We start from the raw sequence: 21,556 nt of genomic DNA, 5'->3' as shown, positions 1-21,556 counted from the left end.
CAAGCACCCCCCGCCACATGCCCTTGCGGCAGCTTGCGGAGTATTATGTAGGTGTATCTACATATACTACCTTTGAATTTTAAACGTTAAGATTGGAGGGAATAAATAAGAACAGTTGGAGGAGTTTACCTATCATGGAAGAGATCTCGACTAAGATGGTCAAAGTAACAGACACATCAGAAGTAGAATCGCATCAAGCAAAGAAGCCTTCACAAGGAGAATGGAATTGATGACAGTGACGTTGAGTGAAGATGCTAAGAAGAGGCTGGATAAAACTTTGATATAGAACGTAATTATGTTCGGCGTGGAAACAGGATCACCGAAGCAGGATGGTGAGCATAGGTAGGAGGCCTTTGAAATGTGTGTGTGGAGAAGGATAGATCGACAGATGGATTATTTTAGGGCGAGATTGAGACTATGGAGTCTCTTCTACCACCTAATCCACCCTAAGGATGGAGAAGGTGAAGTGGGCATAAAGGGAAACAAATGAGGAAGTGCTGGGTGTGGTGTGGGAGAGGAGGAGAGGGGATTGCCGAGAGAAGTCGACGGGAAGCAGGAAAAATGGATGAAGGGCATAATGATCGACAGTGGGATGTTGAAGACTGTGAGAGAGGGGAGAATATTGGGCAAGCAAGGAAGGGACATTAAAAGGGAATGGGAGCATGTTGGGCAGAAGAAAGGCATTAAGGAAGCATGCGGAATCGAAGAAGGGTTTGCTGTAGTTTTGAGTATCAGGATATCTTTTGATTGAGGCACGCATGGCTGTTGAGTTGGTGTTGATCCAAAGCCGAATGTATGTGGTAGAGTACCCAAGGATAATCATACTGCGGTTTATTTTTCATATCCCTTCCATTCAATTACTTCAAAACTTCGATAATGTCTCCATCACGCTGCTGTGCAAGTTAGCACGCCCGATGAGTATTTGTCCATTATTGTGCCAGCAGCTCGGCGTTCCTTTTCCGGAACGGCCATCAACTGCCTCGTCCCAATCTCTTTCATCTCGTCTACCACAAAAATTTAGTGCTGCAGTTGCAGAGGACTAGACTGAAGTCAGAGGAGTCATGGTCCTGCGACTATGACCCAGAGACATAAGCCCAATCTTCCTGGGGATTAATTGTTGGATAGCGCACTGGCTTCCTACCTAGAGGGCCCGGGTTGGAATCCTGGATACGTGAGATCTTTTTCAATGGTATCCCGATCCCTAATTGAGGTGATTTGTGGAGATTACACCGCCCGTAAGATTGGGCGTTAATCCGTGCCATCCCTTGGCGCATTTCGTCAACGATAGGCTAATACCGACGCCGGGTTTCTCTCCACCCTTCCTCCTTTCCCATTCCTCCTTAATGGCGCAAACGACCTCACTGTCGGTCGCCTCCCCTAAATCAACTACTACCACCTACTACTCATTCTTCCCACCAATGGGTCACCGTTATGTAGGGGAATGCGAGGACGAGGCCGCTGGTGAACATTCTGAAAAAGGGCTTTGCCGATTGTTTTTGAAGAGTGGAAAAGACGCTGAGATAAGTGGAAGAGGTCCCGAGGGGAGCATACTTCCAAGGGGACAACCAAGGCCTCCTCACTGTTCCAGAGAGGCTATTTTTCCCAAAACATTGCATGGATGCATCTTCCCGGACAGATCTCGTATCATCGAGACTCAAAAGGGCTCACGGGCTCAACTAGCGGTCGCACCTCTTTGAACTCACTTCAGAGTAATGATTTGCAGCACATATTCCAGTATTTATGAATAATATTTCGTTCCGTCTAGCAGAGGACTAACTTAAAATACGAATTCAACAACATTTTTACAAGTGGTATCTGTTGCTCGTCCGATTAGAAAGCATGGAGACATAGAATGGGTTGAATACAGCCGCAATAAAAAAATCTGTTATTTTGGTGAAATGAGACAAAAAATCGGAGCGTTATTGGATACGCAGTAGTATCCACTAATCTAATGCAGCAAAGGTCACTTCAGATGCTCCCCAGGGAAGTGTCATCGGACCTCTTTTATTCCTACTTCATATTAACGATATTGACTCCGGAGTCAGTAGTAAGATACCCCTATTTTCCGGCGATTCAGTGGTTCACCGTGATATTCGTGATGCTGACAACACAGCAGCTTTATCAGCTGACCTTAGTGTCATACAACGCTGGTGCGACACTTGGCAATTACAATTAAACTTAAAAAAGTGCGTAGTCATAAATTTTTGAAAAAAGAGCAATTCCCTCCCGAACGCCTGCTGCATTGGGAACACCGAAATGGAATGTGTAGACTCAACAAAATACCTAGGCGTTACCCTCACTCCTCATCTCTCCTAGGTGAAACGCATACCGGGAATATGCGGACAAATTAACAAAAAACTAGGATTAATTGGATGCGTACTTAGTAAAAGTGATGAAAAGGTCAAAGAGAAATATTATCTGTCGTTGTGGAGGCCTCATTTAGAATACACTGACAGTATGAATGGGATTCTAATGAAGTTGGATTGATTGCCAAATTGGATCACATGGAGCGTTGAGAAGCTAGATTTGTAAAACGTTGTTATGCTAAACTTAGTAGCGCATCCAAAATATTATAGCAGCTAGGCTGGGAAATACTCACGGAGCGAAGGTTAAATTACAGATTGAATCTCTCCTTGCATCAATTGGAAGGACGTATCTTTCGCAACTATGTTGAAAATGTATTATTAGCCCCATCGCATTACGGTAGGAGTGATCATGCCAGTAATATAAGAGGTATTGAGTGCAGAACAGGGAGATTTAAGATGCCATTTTTTCCACAAACTATAGGGGATCATATTAACGTTGTCCGACCGCGCTACGGGAGCGGTGAGTGCTATCACCGCTCCCGTAGCGCGGGAGCGGTGGCTTGCAGTGTGCTAAAAATACTTAAATACTCGTTCCGTGGATTAGGAGCAGGGTGAAGTCCCCGAATCGATGAAAGCATGAGTTGGAGTGGTGAAGGTGTTTTGTGTGTGTGCGTGTGTTTTCGCATCGACAACTCTTCCTGAATAGTTTCTGTCAGAGAATTGGACCTCAGCTTACACAATGAGGTTGGAAAAGATGGGATTATCTAGAGATTTTATCTAGATATATGTTGCTTTAGCAGTGATGCTGAAAATGTATTCTTACCCCCATCGTACTACGGTAGGAGAGGTCATGTCAATGCAATTAGAGAGATTAAGAGTAGAGCAGATGGATTTAAGATGCCATACCTCCGACGAACGATAATAGATCAGAATAAAATAAATTTCGTCCAACGGCGCTAGGCGGGAAAGGTGTATTGAGTCAAGGGTAGTCTGGTGTGAAATCAACCCCTGCCCCACACCCTAACGGTCTCTCCCAGGGCGCTTAATAGAACTTTAACTAATATATGTTTATAAGCAGTTAATGCTAGCTAGTTGATTTCGAAAACCGCACCAATTTTCTGTTACAATATCAGAAAGGTTTTGTAGTGATAATTACACAAAACAAAAATATAAATTGATTTATAAGCAAAATTATAAAAATAACTAAAACCTAATTTAACGCCAATTTTCGGTACCTGGACAGCTCAGATGCATCGAGTTTTGACTCCATGGAGTTATTGGCTACCATTTTCAAGTTTTTTGTGGAAAAGAATAAAATCAACTCTGAATAATGTTATTTCACTCAAAACAAATGAAATCATTATTGAGATAACGATTAACTGCTGTCAACGTGGAATGAAATCGCTTTCAATAACCCGTGCGCTAATATACGTAGTACGCCTTATGCCAGTTGAAGATTCACAGTATTTTCAATTCTGAGATAGCTGTCGATGGCGCGTGAAAATGCGCGTGTGCATGGCACGCATTCTTCTAAAACACGAATGAATGCGCGGTCAATTAGGGTGTGCGCGCGCTTGGTTCGCGCTGCTTCCAATGGAGGAGCGGGGAGAGCGGTTGCCTGCTTTGGAAGAGGTCAGGAGAGGGGAAATAGAAGAGGGAAAGGGAACCTGGGGTACCTCTATGGCTCGGTTTTTCTCGTGGCTCGTGCTGGAGAAAATGAACCGAAACATTGAAGTGCCACGACATATTTGGTGCCGAAAGCGAATGGCAGGGATGCTATGAGTGAGAGAGGCTGCTGCAAGGTCTTGGGGACTTGGTTCGCCCTATTTGGCATTGATCGTACAAGTCGATCAAGCGCCTCGGTTGCCGCGACGGGCGCTCTCGATCGGGAAATGGAATTCCACCAAGAAACCTACAATGTTACTCGCGCCATTGGTGGAAATGTGAGAGGACAGCCTGAGATGGGGGCGGAGTGGAAATGATTAAGCAGCGATTGGACGGTTGGTTCCAAGTGATGGGAAAGGTTTGGTATTGCAATGGCTCGACGCCGCAACAGTCAATTGGCTTTGCTCAAGGCATTCGAAGATATTGCATTGCTTATACACCAACGGATGGGGAGACTGAGATCGAGAAAGATTACTGCTAAGAATAATTGAATGGGTGGTCTTGAGGTAAAAATAGGGGAGGAAGGGCAAGGGATGAGCGGTGGGTCGTGAAAGAATGAGGGCAGGAGACACCGTTCGGGCGATCACCAAAGAAGTGGGCAACGCTGCTTCGGGCATGTTAAAAGAATGGATGAGGACCGGACCATCGATATCCATACATAATACCCGGCAAGCCAGCGGGGAGGTGTGTGGCAGGGGCCAGGCATACACAGCGCACGAAGAGATATAAGTCACGCACCACGCATGGATCAAAGTCACAGAAAAAAATTCCGACATGCAAATGAACTTGTCACTGCTTATTGGACTCGGCATTAATACGAGACGTGTGCAGATGGGAGATTCATGCCAAAATATTCATCAGTGAATACAGATTATTCATATACCAGTTTGGCACGACTACAAAAAAAATGACAACTGTCAACAAGGAAGATTTAAATATCGAAGCAGCAAACTGGAACAAATGTACGGAGATATTATTGCAGAGCACTTGGTACAAATGTGAATTGTTGCCATGGGATCCAAGCAATAACAACATCGATGCCCGAGTGAGATCACTTATGGAGGCGCTGCAAGGTTCCGCTCTGGCCTCGACCCCTCTGACCAGAACACGACGAAACGAAACAGTGTGAAGGAATGAGCAATTTCATAGGCTTAAGAAAAATTGTAGAAACCTACGGAGAACATACCAGAAAAGTATTAGCCACAAAGAACGTACATCAACAAAAGAAGATAATTTGAGGCAAAGGAGAACTATGAACATCAAGTGCAAAAAAGCAAGGAAAAAAGCCGGGCGAAATTCTCGAGGTCCCCAGGCATTGATGGCATAAACGCTGAATTGATCAAAGCAGCCGAGCCGTTTATCCTCAACTATTGAACTCGATTGCTACAGGACTGTTGCAGAAACAAATACTTCCCTGCGGCATGGGAAATGGTGTCCTATGCACCATCTTGAAATATAAGGAAAAATACCCCTCTGATGCTAAGACATACAGACCCATAATAATACTACCCGAAATGGGGAAAAATCTCGATAGAATCATCAAAATGAAAATTGAAGAAGCAGTTGGTGAGGAGGATCTACTCCACATAAGCCAATTTGGATTCCGTAGAGGCGGATCCACCGCAGCCGCGGCAATGAAACTGCTGCTATAAATCAAAAATCGTAAATATAAGTATAAGGTGGCCTTATTCATATATTACGAAGTAGCATTCGATTCATTGTGGTAGCCCATTGCATAAACCAGCTCAAAAGTTATAAAATCCCGGGACAAATAGTATAAAAGTATTAGTAAATAGTAAAAATTATTTCTTGAATAGAAACCACCAAAATACAACTAAATAATCTGGAAGTTGAAAAGAACATTACAAAAGGGGCACCACAGGGATCCATACTCGGTCCTTTTCTTTGGAACATCTCCATGAACGATTTACTGAATCAACCCCTTCCTGGAAACTGCAGATGGACAGCCTACACTGATGACGTTGTGATCACAATGCCTGCAAATTCCAGGAGAGAAATAGAAAACATTGCAAAGGTATGTTACCATATAGTGGAGTCATGGAGTGCGAAATTAAAATTAAAAATGTCTGTTAATAAGACTAAGTACGTCGTATTCGGGAAAAAATTGTTACGAAACCAAACTATAAAAATCTAAGGTCAAAACATCGAAAGTGCCTCCACATTTAGATACATGGGTATTGAATTCGATGCCAGACTAACATTCCAAGAACCTGCAAATTACGCAGCAGGCAATGTCAAGAAAATATTTACCTGCTTAAGAAGGCTGTGTAGAAACAGATTTGGCATGACCACAAATAGCCTAAGAACTATTTACAACTTAATCACCATCCCAGCATTAGCATACGGCTGTGAGGTGAGAGAGGCTGAACTACAGAAAAATCCAGAGGAAACTGGAGGTGGCCCAAAGATCTTGCCTAATTGCAAGATCCGGGAGCTACAATACGGTCTGTAATGAAGCTCCCCAAATAATAACTGGGATACAGCCGATAACGTTCTCAATAGAGGAAAGAAGAATCAAGGCACGGATGAAGCAGATGGAAGAGGCTACTCTAGGAGATGTAGCTTTGTCTCCAACTGAGAAATGGAGCAGGAACAGGAAGGTTATGAGAGTGTATTTCCTGGATATGTGGGAACGGGAATGGGAAACCTTAGAAAAGGGGAAAACAACCAGACAATTCCTACCTAGCGTGAAGGAAAGAATAAAGATTTAATTAAACACTTACAAAAGAATTACGCACATTTTAACAGGACACGGGGAGTTTAGATCATACCTCAAGAAAATAGGGGAAAAAAGAAGGGGACGTGTGAATGCATGATGGAGGAGGACACGGCAATGCACAGAGAGAGTCCTTTATTGCCCAACTTATGCCGAGGAAAGACGCGAACTGGAAGAGACTATATTTGGATATTTGCATAGCGTCAAACAAATTGGGAGATATCTCCACGAGGAACCGATTAGGAAAATATTGGATAGATTTATCAACAGAAGATATAGTGGGAAAGGGGAGAACGACGAAAAGGAAGTGCATGTAACTCATATTTTGTAGAAAAGTTCAACGAAATTGTATTGGGGGTTTGAAAATAAGGTACCCCAGAAAAATTGAAATAATAATTTGCCCGGTTATAATCGAACGGGCCAAAAGAGACCTGCAATTTTTGCATGGTAACATCGGACTGAAGAGGAATGCATACCACCATCACCACCATTTCTAGTACAAACATGTAAAAAAGCAGCATGCTATAGTATAGTTAGGTTTTAGGCTGTCTTATATACATGCGCGCTCGGGTTCAGGTGACTTCTGATTGGTCCGACGAGGGGGAGCTTCATGATTGGCCGCCGGGTCGTTGTGCTTTGCTCCTTTCTTTTTCTCACCTCCATTTGCACAGGTTTCCATGTGTGGCCGAGGGAATAGCCGGAACCCCTGTTGAAAATCCGTCCTGCCATTCTAATTTTGATAGACTCCTTGATGATGCGGTCCTAGTAACCACCGGCGCGGGCTAGTAGCTTGGTCCCGTTGAAATCAATTGAGTCCTCCATCCCGATGCTGTGTTCGGCGATGGCTGATTTTTCCACCTGCCCTAGTCGTCAATGTCTTTTATTCTCCTTCAACCTGGTCTCGGTGGTCCGCCCTGTCTCTCCAATGTAGGCATCTCCGCAGGTACACGGGACTTGGTATATGCCCGGGGTCTTTAGGCCGATTGGGTCCTTCGCTCTGACCAGCAAGTTTCTGATTTTCCCCGGTGGTTTATGGATTGCCTTGATTTTATGCCTCGCCAGTATCCTGGATATTTTCCCGGAGATCGAGGTGAAGTACGGCAAGCAGGCCCTAGCTAATGGTTTTTCTTTTTCCTCCGCCGTGCGTGGTTGCGGGTCGAAGGACCTTTTTGGGGCCAAGGAGATTTCGCGTCCACTAAACCCATTCTGGAGGAAGGTGGTTTTCAGGTGGTTAATCTCCGCCGGCAAGCTATTTTCGTCAGCGATGACCCTGGCTCGTTGAAAGAGTAAGTTCAGCACTGCTCGCCTTTGGGATGGGTGGTGGTGGCTGTTTCCATTGAGATACAGCCCGGTGTGCGTCGGCTTCCTATACACACTATGTCCGAGTGTGCCATTGCTCTTACATTGGACCAGGATGTCAAGAAAAGGGAGTTTGGCGTCGATTTCCAATTCCATGGTGAAGGATATGTTGGGGTGCTGGCGATTCATGTTCACCAGGAATTCATTAAGTGCATCCTTCCCATGTGGCCAAATCACAAAGGTGTCGTCTACATAACGGAAAAAACGTTTTGGGCGGAGCGGGGCTGATTTTAGTGCCTTTTCTTCTAAGTCTTCCATGAAGAAGTTTGCTATGGCGGGGGAGAGGGGAGATCCCATTGCCACTCCATCTGCTTTCTCGAAGTATTATTGCCCATCATACAGGAAGTATGTGGAGGTCAAGACGTGACGAAATGGCATCGCCGTGGCAGCGTCGAACTTGGCGTCCAAGAAGCGTAAAGTATCAGTCAGGGGGACCCGTGTGAAAAGGGATACCACGTCCAAACTCACCAGGATATCCCCTTCTGCTATATGGATTTCATCCAGGATTTTTACAAAACCTGCAGAGTTTCTCAGATGATGCTCACAGCAGCCTACATGTGGCGACAGAGCGCCGGTGTGGTGCTTCGCTAGGTTGTAGGTGGGGGAGCTGATGGCACTCACAATTGGTCTCAGGGGTGCTCCTATTTTGTGAATCTTGGGTAATCCGTATAACCTCTGGGGGTCTAGTGCTTGTGGCCTCAAAGTTTTAGCAATTTCGGCAGGAAACTCGGTCTTCTTTATGAGAGTGTTCGTATTCCTCATGACAGCATCCGTCGGGTCACGGGACAGCCTTACGTAAGCTTTGTCTGAGAGAATGTCTCGTATTTTACTATGGTATTCCTCCTTGCTCATGATAACCGTAGCGTTGCCCTTATCCGCAGGTAATACCACGATGCCCGTATGCCTACGCAAAGTTTGGAGTGCTTCTCCTTCCTCCTCGGAGATGTTAGGTTTTGGCGGCAAGGCCCTTTTTAGGACCATGGTTACTTCATTCCTCACTTCCTCTACTGCTTCGCTGGGAAGCTTCCGGACCGCCTGTTCAATTCCTCCAATGAAGTCTGAGTAAGGAATGGACCGAGGGGCCGGTGCAAAATTTAGTCCTTTTGAGAGGACTGAAAGGGTGGGTTCGTCCAATACCGTGTCGGTCAAATTGATGACCGTTCTGCTACGGTCCAGCGGCATTCTGATCGCTTTGGTGCTGCGCAGTCTGGCGAATTTATTCTTCTATCTCTCTGTATCCTTTCTCAGAAGTAGTTCACCATTAGCAGTGGTCGCACGGTCGATGCAGTCCCAATCCATTGGAGAGAGTTTCGCTGTGAGATGAAGATGCAGCGATTTCAATTCCTTGCCGTTCCAATCGAGGGTTCGTCGTTTTTTATGGATGCGTTCACGCACCGGGGCAAGTCCGGTGCACTTCAAGATTCTTTCGGCTGCCGGAGTTCTCACGGCGAACCGAACAACGGCAAAAGTAGGAATGGCTTCTTCATCGCGGCATCTTAAGAGAAAGGCCAGAGAACTGATGAGTCTTGCCTTCACTTTCCGCAAGGGCTCAAAGGCACGGATGTCTGGATGCGTCTCCTCCCTGTAGAGGTGGGTGAAGTAATAATGTTTATTGATAGATGCATGTGTGTGTTAGTTGATAGTTTATGTATTTGCATTTTTACAAGTTATATGTATTTTTAATGAATATATACGCCTCTGTGGGCGTGAATTGGCATGAATTTTTGGTTTGGCTTGTGGTTTTATAATTTTTTACGGGTGGTAACCTAACAACCCCCGCCACACTGACTTGCAAGGTATTGCGTAGATGTAGAATTAGAGGGAGAAGTCACTACTTTAAAACTCCATCTCGACAATAGGAGAGTTATGATCGGAGGGGGGTTTCAATCATTCCTGCATCGGCAAACAATGAAGACGACCGAGGGGAAGCACCGACGCATGATACATGTTTTCTAAGGGAAGAGGTTAAGGGGGAGAAGAGAAGCGAGACAGGAGCGCAGCCAAAGACACTCTCGAAACGAGTTTTATTAAATCTCGGGAGCGGAAGAGAACGTACGAATCAATTTGCGAGTTTGGTGGAGGCGAAAAAAGTATACAAGGGCATGGCAGTGTGGAAGAAATCGTTGGGAGGGAGTAATTTTTCCTTACAGCTCACTTAAAGTAATTTATTTTTAACCTTAGTGCAGGAGAAGGAACGGCGTGTGTAATATAGAACGGGACATCGAAAAATGCCTGAATAGAACATACGAGGGCTGTTCAAAAATTTTCACGACTTCTATGTTTTTTCAAAAATTATTTATTTATTCGTGAATAGCTATTTTGTCCCCTTCAAAGTAATCCCCGTTAGATATTATACACTAATGCCAACGTTTTTTTCCAATCCTCGAAGCACTTCAAAAAATCATTTTTTGTGATCTTATTCAGCTCCTCCTTCGATACAGTTTTCATCTCGTCAATCGTAGCGTAGCGTAGTCCTTTCATGGGAATCTTCAGTTTCGGGAACAAGAAAAAGGTCACTGGGGGCCAGATCTGGGGAATACGGTGGCTGCGGCATCATTAGTGTATTGTTTTTGGCCAAATATCCGCGCACAAATAACGATGTGTGAGCAGGGGTGTTGTCATGGTGTAAAAGCCAATTTTTGTTCTTCCACAAACCCGGCAGTTTGTGGCGGATTGCTTCGCGCAAATTGCGCAATACTCGCAGGTTCCTTATTTACCGTTCTACCCTGTGAAAAGAACTCATGATGCACCACGCCCCTGTACTCGAAGATCACTGTAAGCAAATTTTCACATTCGACCGAACTTGGCGCACTTTTTTCGGTCTTGGCTCGTGCTGCAGCTTCCATTGGGATGATTGAGCTTTACTTTCTACGTCATAACCATAAATCGTCACCATTTATGACCCTCTGGAGCAAACTTTGTTCGTCGCGGACAGAGTCCAACACGTTATTAGCAATGTTAGTGCGTTGCTGTTTTTGGTCAAAATTGAGCAATTTTGGTACGAACTTCGCGCGCGGCGACCCATGTCATGCCCAAATCATTGGTAAAAATCGAATGGCACGAGTCAATCGATATGTTTAGGTCCTCAGCAACTTCTCTAACGGTCATTCGACGATTAGCTAATTCTATTTTCTTCTCTTCAATGCTTTCGTCTGTTGTTGATGTGCTCGGGCGTCCGGCACGCTCTTCGTCGTTCACATCTTCTCGGCCCTCTTAGAACATCTTTCACCACCGATAAACGTCTCTTCGATCCAAGGTAGCTTCTCCATATGCCACAGCCAAAATTTTGAATGCGTCCGCGCACTTAATTCCGTGTTTCACACAAAATTTGATTCAGATTCTTTAATCCATTTTTTGGAACAGGCCAAAATCGAAGACAAGTCAAAACACGTCCAAGCAAAACTGCCCGCAGCAATTAACTTTTCGGCATAAGTGAGAGGCATAATTACTAGCATAACGCCACAAAAAATCGAAAATGAAATAATCCTAACCCGCGAAAATTCAAAATTCGCGATACTTTTTTAACAGACCGCGTATAACGATACATTTGTGTGTTGTGGGTTATGATATTTATCACGGTCCTTCGTCTTATGAAGTTGTGTCCTGTATTCATGTTGACTGATTATTCAAGATAATAGCAAAAGGTGTTTACCGAGCATTGTTTAGAGACATAAATGAGTTTGCATATGTTTAGGAACTAATCTTTCACATTTGGTTTTCATTAATTACACCTTAGAATATATCTGCGCCATTGGAACAGCAAATTATTCCATACCCATGAATCATAGCGCATCACCCGGCGCTTATGAAGGACACAGCTGCTTTATCAGATGACCTTAACGTCATGCAACGTTGGTGCGACACATGGCAATTTGAATTAAACTTAAAAAAAACGTAGTCATACATTTTTAAAAAAGAGCAATTCCCTCCCGAACGCCTATTGCATTGGGAACACCGAAATGGAATTTGTAGACTCAATTAAATATCTAGGCTTTACCCTCACTCACAATCTCTCCTGGGTGAAACATACCGGGAATATGCGGACAAATTAACAAAAAACTAGGATTAATTAGAAGAGTACTTAGTGAAAGTGATGAAAAGGTCAAAGAGAAATGTTATCTGTCGTTGGTTAGGCCTCATTTAGAATACACTCACAGTATGAATGGGATTCTAATGAAGTTGGATTGATTGCCGAATTGGATCGCTGGCAGCGTAGAGGAGCTACATTTATAAAACGTTGTCATGATTAACATATTAGCGTATCTAAAACATTAGAGGAGCTAGACTGGGAATAACTGACGGAGCGAAGGTTAAATTACTGATTAAACCTCTTCTCGCGTATATTGGAAGGACGTCTCTTTGGCGGTGATGCTGAAAATTTATTATTACTCCCATCGTACTACGGTAAGAGATAATGTAAATAAAATTAGAGAGATTAAGTGTAGAACAGATGGATTTAAGATGGTACTTTACCCGCAATAATTAAGGTATCATAATAACGTTGTCCGACCGCGCTACCGGGAGAAAAGTATTGTGTTATTACCCTTCGCCACTCATCCTAGCCTGGTGGCTTGCAGGGTTCCAAAATAAATAGCGATATCAACAGCCCTATGCTGAGGTGCTCGTTCTGCATCATGTCAAATAATAACTGCCGCCTTCACGGGGAAATGGTCAACGAAAGAGACCAAAGTACACGAACGAGAGAAAATTCATGTTGGTGTCCGGGGGTCTTTGGAGTTAACGTATTTATAAGCTGCTAAAAGATTCAAAGAACTACAGGAGATGCCGTGAGGGTAACGTTTAACGAATTCATCCAGTAATATGCATTAAAATACAGAGTTTTTGAATCATAAGGTAAAAATCTTTGTGTTTAAAACATTGGCTTTTACCACGTGGACGGTGGCGCTACGGGCACGATTACCAATGCCTGTGACATTGTATGTACGGTATTTTGGTATAACTTCTTGTGCCTTTAACTCCCTCAAAAATTTCAGAGTGTAAAACGACGCCTCGGTAGCTTAGCTACCTAAAGCACTCGGCCGGACATCGAGGGATCCGGATTCGAATCACGGTCAAGGCACGTGATTTTAGCCCTCCGAAATTTCCGCTTTTTAAGCTTATAATAGCTCACGTTACACCAAACACTTTCTATCCATTGTGTTCGCATTCAGAACGATACGACAAGAAGTGATTCGCAAGTTGACTACAATGAATACTCCTGCACCTAGGTTTCCCTTTCCTTCATACGATGAAACCTCTCGGGAAAATCATGTTCACTGCTATACCTTCCACAAACCAACTTTCCAATCCAAAGCCTTGCTTTTTACTCACAAATATTTGTTCTATATCGGATATTTTCTTTTTTTTATATCTCGGCGATTTATTGTGATAATATTATTTTGTGTGACACTTCATGTTCGTAGGCATTCGGAATGTGATCGCGCGTAGTACGGCTTTCGTTGCTGTGTACGAGTGCTTTCCGAGAGCTTCATGTCCTCGGGAGTTTACCTCAATAATTACCAGGAAGCCTACGCTCTGAACCGCCACTCCGCTACCCTCCCGCACCCTGGTCGTGCTACCTCCTGCGATGCCTTGTCCGCGTAATGGACTCACGAACGATCCAGAGGCAGTGAAAAGACAGACAGCAAGCCAATAAAATCCATTTCTAACCCTGCACAATAACTTCTCAAACAACGAAATAACCCGTAAATACGGGTGCAATGCTTTGCCCCCACGGGACGTGCGTGTACACGAAGCATGAGGAAATTTCGATCCAGCCCCAAATGAAAGGGGGAGCGACCAAACATGGGCCGTCCTTAAAACACTAATAAAAAGGTGCATATAACACCTCAGACAAAATATGTACATAAATCCATCGTGAGGCAATCAGGATTACTATAACCTTTGGGCAGTAAAGTGGATAATGAAGGTAAATGAATCGCACTTCAAATAACGGAAGGGGGGTGGCTGAATGGCGGTTGTACTCCACGAAACGAATGGCCACGAAACTGAGTCCGGCCGGGGGTCAAGTGCCGTAAACAAATAAGCGCCGTCAAACAGGAATAAAATATGGAGAGAAATCCCTCGACCTCTTGATTTTCAGGGAGACACAAAGGGACGCACGGAAACCACGTGCGTCTCGCCCGCGGCCCACTGATTTCCACGGCCTTGGTATTGACAATGGCGACCACGCAAAATGAAGTGGCGCCACTTCGGCTGTTCCACTCGCGGTTATCAATAATGCTTGACGCCCACGGAAAGACTCGATAAAAGTGCCGGGATTGATAAGGTGCGCCCTCCTTCGACGGAAGTGGGAACTTGCGCCGTGCCGACAGTTGAGGATCGGATTGACGCCATTGCGATCCATTAAGATACACCTCAAACTTTTTTCGGTTAACGACTTTTAAAAGGTTCAAAAAAGCAAAGTTAAACAATCATGTTCAAAATACGCATTCTCAATGGAAATCACTTAAGCAAATATAGTAAATACATCGGTCGGTAAAACTAGATTTTAAACAATTCACAAAGTTAGACTTGATATTCCATAAAGATGGGAATAATTGCATGTTTAGTATTAAGCAACAGAATAAACAAAATAATAGGCTACGTCCATGCGTACTGTTGGCCCGTTTACTCGCGATATATATTACGTATTTTCTCCGAAGCAAGTGTGCACTTGCCTGCCAACATTGTTTTCCTTATCGTTGGGTTCTCTCTAGGAAGCACTTATCGTGGATGACACTGAGTCCGTCATTAGTATCCGAGGCAAGACAGCCGTCAGCTGCAGAAGATGGCGGAGTGAAACTTGGCCTTGGTATATACTGTACACTTTCAGGCTTCACTTCGTGTAATTGTTGGATTTCCATAATAAAAGAGTTTGTACTTTTCCGCAGAAAAGTCTGTGGAAAAGTACAAACCGATTTAGTTTGGCCATAGTTCTCGGTTTTGAACAAGAGCGTGAAGTCTGAAATTAAAGATAAACATGCATTTGATAGCAATGATTAAAATCAGCAATTTCTCTATCTCTACACTCTACACGTAGGTGTATATTATTTGAGCGTTCGGTAGAAATTTCGGAATTTTACGTTCGTATTGAACGCGTTTCCAAAATATTGGCGAGCGACTGTTTCTTTGGAGCCCACTTCATTTCACATTTCCGGATTCCAATATATATATATATATATATATATATATATATATATATATATATATATATATATATATATATATATATATATACGGACACACACACACACATATAAATGTATAAATGTATAAATGTGTGTGTGTGTCTGTGTATATATGTGTGTGTGAAATGAAAAGAAGTTGACAACACAAATTTAAAGACCTTATTGAGTGCCTTTGACAAGCTGACATTCAGGGGCGGGGTTTTGAGGGCTCTTTGAAGAAAATCAACCCACTCCAATAATGTGTTATTCAAACATCACTTTTGCAGTACTATGAAATCGATAATCCAGCTCTATTTGATCCCCATTGGAACCGTTGGTCTTCTATTTGTTCAAGTGTGTCGGTCGACTCCTCCCGCACCACAAACCCCACACTCTAACGCTACAATCCGAGAATCTTTCAAGACAGCAGCAGCAACAAGGGTGCGTCAACTGGAGCATTCAGCCTTCCAGGCGGCGGGGGCACACCTTTGGCCGAGAGAGCGCCCGTCACTAGCTCAGAGGCACACACAGGGAGAGACCAACCGGAACCAATTAGCCAGAGGCATTTTGTAAAAGCACAAGAACTCCTTCAAAACGACTCTTTTGTTTACTCGAGCGATTCTTTTCAAAGGCGCCCTTCGTTTACCTCCTTGCGCGGAATGTCGGGTAATTCCCTGGTAGAGGGGGAAACCGCGCGGGGGGCCGTGACGGCCTTGGAATTGGAGGGGGCGGAGAGGAAGGGGGGGGGGAAGGAAGAAGGCCTTCCCGAATGCTAAGCCTCCCCCCCCCCGCGCAACCAATCACAATCCTCCTCATCCTCTTCCTTCGAGCGAATTGATATAATAATATTTGATTTATCCTTGTGTTTACCCATTGTGAATAAAAACCTTGACGCCACGAAATACGGATGAATAAAACAATGAAATCCGTTTCATAGATGTAAAATTATACGAAGGACAATGTCCTTACTTGAAAAAGCGGCGCCATTTCGGTGGGATGAGAGGGATTTATGATTTACGATTGGATCTTTGGTGATCGGCCGCGAGCCGGGCATATGATTCCACCGCATTAGTGCTGAGATGGAGCAAGGAAAGTGCATGCCCATGGCGCCTCTCGTAAACCATCCCAGCTGATGCATCCTACTGACAACAACGACGCACCAAGGCAACCCAGTCTATCGGCAGCCGGACCTCTTCGTGCATGCGAGTGCGATGGAGCGAGCGGAATGCGGAATGGAGCACTCATCGCCACGAGAGTAAACAGCACAAAGATGGATTCCGAAAATGCAGTGGCCCCGGGGCGGGGGGGGGAGCCTTGGCGGAGACATCTCGATATTCCAGTGTAGTTAAGATTGCAAATGATTGGATGTCTTCTGCGGCTGGTGCTTCTTTTCTCTCATTGTATATGCAATGCCAAATAACATCGCCAATCCAAATGAATAATATTATGCGGACTGATGATACCCTCAAAACACAATCAAGCCCGAGGCCCCCTCCCTTCTCCGGCATGACCCGCTGACGATGCATTCGCTGCGAAGACGTAATTGTTAGTCAGACAAGGATTGAACTTACAGGGGAATGAATATAAAACCCAAAGCCGTACTCTTGAGGGCACTAATAGGTGGAATTAAAGAAGGGGGGTTTACAGGGAGCGAGAAAGTTATAGCAATCACTCAATCACTCCGGTATATGTAGGCACATTGACCGTCGTGAATCGCAAACACACAACACTCAGGGTTTACGGGGTTGGAAACCCGACGCCAGTGACCCGTCACTCAAACTAGGAAGACACTGTAAGCACAGTGCTGGTGGGGAAATAGTGCCGAAAAACCTGACACCAGGTGTTTCGCCTGCTAAGCAGGCCTCTTCAGAGAAGAATGATGAAATTAGTCGGAGCCGAAATATATAAGTAATAGTTAAGCAGGGGATCATTTCATCATTCTTCTCTGAAGAGGCCTGCTTAGCAGGCGAAACACCTGGTGTCAGGTTTTTCGGCACTATTTCCCCACCAGCACTGTGCTTACAGTGTCTTCCTAGTTTGAGTGACGGGTCACTGGCGTCGGGTTTCCAACCCCGTAAACCCTGAGTGTGTGTGTGTGGTTGCGACTTGTGAAGGTCAATTTGTTTTGCAAATACCTGATCGAGGGAGTAATTGTTATAATTATTTATTTAATATTTCATTGGTCTGAATGACGGGTCACTTGCGTCGGGCTTCCCGCCCCGTAAACCCTGAGTGTGTGTGTGGTTGCGACTTGTGAAGGTCAATTTGTTTTGCAAATACCTGATCGATGGAGTAATTGTTAGAACTATTTATTTTATATTTCATTTGTCTGAGTGACGGGTCACTGGCGTCGGGCTTCCCGCCCCGTAAACCCTGAGTGTTGTGTGTTTGCGATTCACGACGGTCAATGTGCCTACATATACCGGAGTGATTGAGTGATTGCTATAACTTTCTCGCTCCCTGTAAACCCCCCTTCTTTTTTCCACCTATTAGTGCCCTTAAGAGTACGGCTTTGGGTTTTATATTCATTCCATTCATTCGGCCGTAGTACGTTCTTTATCTATTTATTGAACTTACATGCAAATGAAGGAAAATCAGGGTGTGATTTCTTTTCTTCGTTGGTTTTGGAGCTGCATATGGTGCATTTCATTTCAGCGCTACGACAAATATTTTAATATGATGGGTAGATGTCGCTACATCCACAGACCAATCACAAAAGAGTCATACTTTTGATAGTTTTTTATACAGTTTATCAAATATTCCATTCAAATTATGATAATTAACATATGATTAAATTCCACTGATGCTGCAGGCGTGGCGTGTCCTAAGCGCATTTTCGGGACAATGGGACGTCAGGTCCCGAAGAGATGGGGAAGCCTGTCCGGGAATGTCGGAGACTTTTGATCATGTGTGAAGGAATTCAAGTAGAACATCTCAGAAAAATTCAGATTTACCTTATTGCCCGGCATGCTTAGGTTAAAATTGAGCTAAAATAACCGGGAAGGGAAATGATCCAGGGAATGATGGACACGGCGACAAGAGAAGCACTAAAGGGAAGAAGCATGGCGGTGAGCGGCACTCGTAAAATGATCCCCCAGCTGCACCCCCAAGCCGATCCCCTTTCCGCTCACCCCCCTCCCACGCACCCGAGCGCCACCGGTCGACGGGTCGGAGCCCCAGGGGTCGACAAAGAAAATAATCACAGGTGCGGCTGCGCGTTCGAAAGGTTTCCCTCGGATCACCATGCGTCACAGATATTTTCATCGTGAACACAAGAGTGATAATTATTAAGCGTGGGACGGAATGAATGAATATTTAATAGTATTTAATAGTCAAGATATTAAGGATACAGGAAAGCTTTTAAGGTTCAACTTAAATGCACATCAAGGAAAATTGATGTAAAAAATCATCCTCATTGGATTCATCCTTATTTTCCCTTCTCCATTTGTCTTTGAGTTATGATACCTTTTATATTAGGACAATAAAGACCTCTATCTATCTATCTATGGCAAATATTTCAACATATTAAAATTGCTACGAATGCGGGTAAAAAATCTAAATAATATTACGAAAAAAATGTTCGTAAGATCATGCTCAATTTGAAACTATTTTAGAAGAATGAATAATTTATTTGATGAGTGTTCGGTAAATGCGATGAAAATGTCAAATAGAAATGCCGGGAATATGCGGACAAAATAACAAAAAACTAGGATTAATTAGAAGAGTACTTGGTAAAAGTGATGAAAAGTCAAATAGAAATATTATCAGTCGCTGGTCAGGCCTCATTAAGAATATGCTGCAAGTATTAATGGGATCCCCACGTGGTTGGATTGCTTGTCGAATTGGATTTGCGTTCAGCATAGAGGAGATAGATTTCTAAAACGTTGTAATGATAAACTTAGTAGCGTATCCAAAATATTAGAGCAGCTAGGCTGGGAATCACTCTATGGAGCGAAGGTTAACTACAGATTGAAGCTCTTGCATACTCGTACATTGGAAGGTCGTCTCTTTAGAAGTGATGTTGAAGATGTATTATTACACCCATCGTACCACGGTAGGAGAGATGATGTCAAATTTTCAGTATACAAACAAAAAAATTGTGAAATAAACTGTGATATGATTAGCAATGTGAGAATCGGAATAATTTGAACTTCGTTCCGTGTGGTTTCTAATCCTCGCCGATGATCATTACTAGTTCTTCATGAAGAGCATTACATCTCTCACGCCTGGCAAAGTGCCGTTAGAGAGCGGGGCTACACAGAAGATGTTCCCGAAGACTCCCTTCGCCTGCACCAGCCTCTGCCCACGGCGACCGCCGACGAGTCGGGCGGAAGTCGATGCAAATACGCAGGGACCGTCGGATGAGGGACGTCGAACGGGAGCTCACCCAACCGGGAGCCATCAAAGGTGATTGCATAAATCCGCGAGGGAAGCCCTTAGTCATTAGATTCGCAATAAAATCAACGGTTTCGCCCATCCCGCCACGAGAAGTGCAACAACGACCTGTCGTCGGAAGATTCGATTCACCCTTCTTTCTCTCCATTTGATGGACGTTTGTGCATTTTACACAACGCCATGTCCTCTTCACCAGAGAGGATACCTCAACTACATTAAATTAAAATTAAAAGTTAGGCTGCCACGTCCGAAATCAAAAACTGTAAACTATCTGCTATAATGACTGTCAAGGATGTAATTGGATGATAAGTTCCGCCAGTACACTCCGTGACAATGCCGGTGGCGGCGAGGTGACGTCCTCGCCTACCAACCTAGAGGTCGTGGGTTCGATCCCCGCCTAGGTGGATTTCCCTCCATCTAGGGCTTGGTTGTATGTGGTTGTCTTCAATATAATGTCTGTAATGTAAGGGTTAGGTGGAAGGAGGGACCATAGGTCTCAACCTCGCCCAATTAAGTCGATGAATAAATAAATAAAATTGGTTTCTGGAGACACTTTTGATGCTTGGTGAAGGGAGACTAGGTTTTTACTATCATAGAATTTATGGCCAGCATATCGAATTAAATATTCTGTCGAATGGATCACCTCCTTTCCCCCTCAGTCCCATTTCGCTAAATAATTTCGGGCCGGTGGGGTCGTTTGGCGGAGCGGCAAGGCGACGGCCGCCGCCCCCGAGGCCCCAGGCGGGCGGCCACAGAGGGGTGGCAACCTCCGCTCGACCGTTTTTTTCTCCAGCAGGTGACCCTGGCCTCGCCTTTCCCGCTCTGCTGCGCTACCCGCTGTTCGACCCGGAGACGGGCCGCCAAGGCGCCCCTCACCGCACCATTGCCATGGCGTCGGCCCTGGTGGCGCACCTGGCCGCCTCCCTCGCCGCCAGGGCCCTTCTGCTGCGCGGCCCCCTCAGCCCTCGCTATGACTTCCTCGGGTGCTTCGGCTCGGCGGAGAAAGACCCGCCTCCCGCAGACCACCCCCGGGGCCCGACCGCGCCCCCCGTGGCCAGGGTCCGCTTCTCGGAGGACCCCGAGAGCGATCTCGAAGAGTGCGGGGGGCAGTGGGCGCTCCGGTCTCCACCGGCGGCCGACTCGTGAGCCGCGCCCGGGGCAGCCTTTGCTGGAGAGGTCCGCACTGATTCATGGGAGCGATCGAGTCCATCTCGGCCCGAATGAGAGGCAGGCGTGACTCATTTTGGATATCCGTTATTGAAGAAACAACTTTGTGCCTGGTGACCACTCCTTTTTTTAATTTCCATCCCCGTCTTTTTCGAGACAAACTTCCCGATTTCTTTCGTCCTGTTTTCCTCCAGAATATTTGGACTTAGTACTGCGTCCGCCACCGAGATGGCCTCCACTCCACCGTGCCTTCGTGTCTTTCAGGGTGTGACGGTGGCCGAGGCAAAACAAATGAAAGGCGCATCATCCTTAATATCGCACTTCCGGTTCGCGTATCGTTTTCTAGTCGTTCAACACATCGCCCTCGGCTCGAATTGTTCAATATTGAAATAATGTGATCGAAACCCCCCCCCCCACCAATGCTAGATTCCTCCCGACTGGATGGCCGACCCGTTGCGATTAGGGAGGAAGGAACAGCCGCCGCCGCTCTCCGCCGCACCGGCCTTCATCCCCTCCCATCCCATTCATTGCCGGACGGTTATTCCGCTGAATGCATCTTGCGCGAGTAGGCCACAGGGCGGCTAAATGCGCTGCGTCGCTGTCTTCTTCATTTAACAAGTGGAGACCACGAAGTCGTTTTAATTATGGAGAACCAGCAACCCAAAGTTCATCACCGTAGCCTGCTGCACCATTACATTTAGGACGGATGACGTGTTTCGGACGGTCGCCCTTTCATCGGATGCGACACCAAGGAATTC

The 21,556-nt window shown here is 45.1% G+C and overlaps 1 protein-coding gene across 1 annotated transcript in view; it reads left to right on the top strand.

Annotated features, from left to right (window-relative positions):
- The window catches only part of LOC139689333 (high-affinity choline transporter 1-like), a 172,589-nt gene extending 151,812 nt beyond the window's left edge, over nucleotides 1-20,777 (top strand). Inside the window, exon 8 of the mRNA XM_071586416.1 lies at nucleotides 20,425-20,777. Coding sequence (XP_071442517.1) covers nucleotides 20,425-20,777 — 353 coding nt within the window. The remainder of the gene's footprint in view (nucleotides 1-20,424) is intronic.
- Nucleotides 20,778-21,556: the final 779 nt, after the last annotated feature.

The sequence above is a fragment of the Hetaerina americana genome, unplaced genomic scaffold (assembly GCF_022747635.1).
Source record: "Hetaerina americana unplaced genomic scaffold, ioHetAmer1.1.p SCAF_22, whole genome shotgun sequence".
Lineage (NCBI taxonomy): Eukaryota > Metazoa > Arthropoda > Insecta > Odonata > Calopterygidae > Hetaerina > Hetaerina americana.
This window is presented reverse-complemented; position numbering and strand designations above follow the sequence as displayed.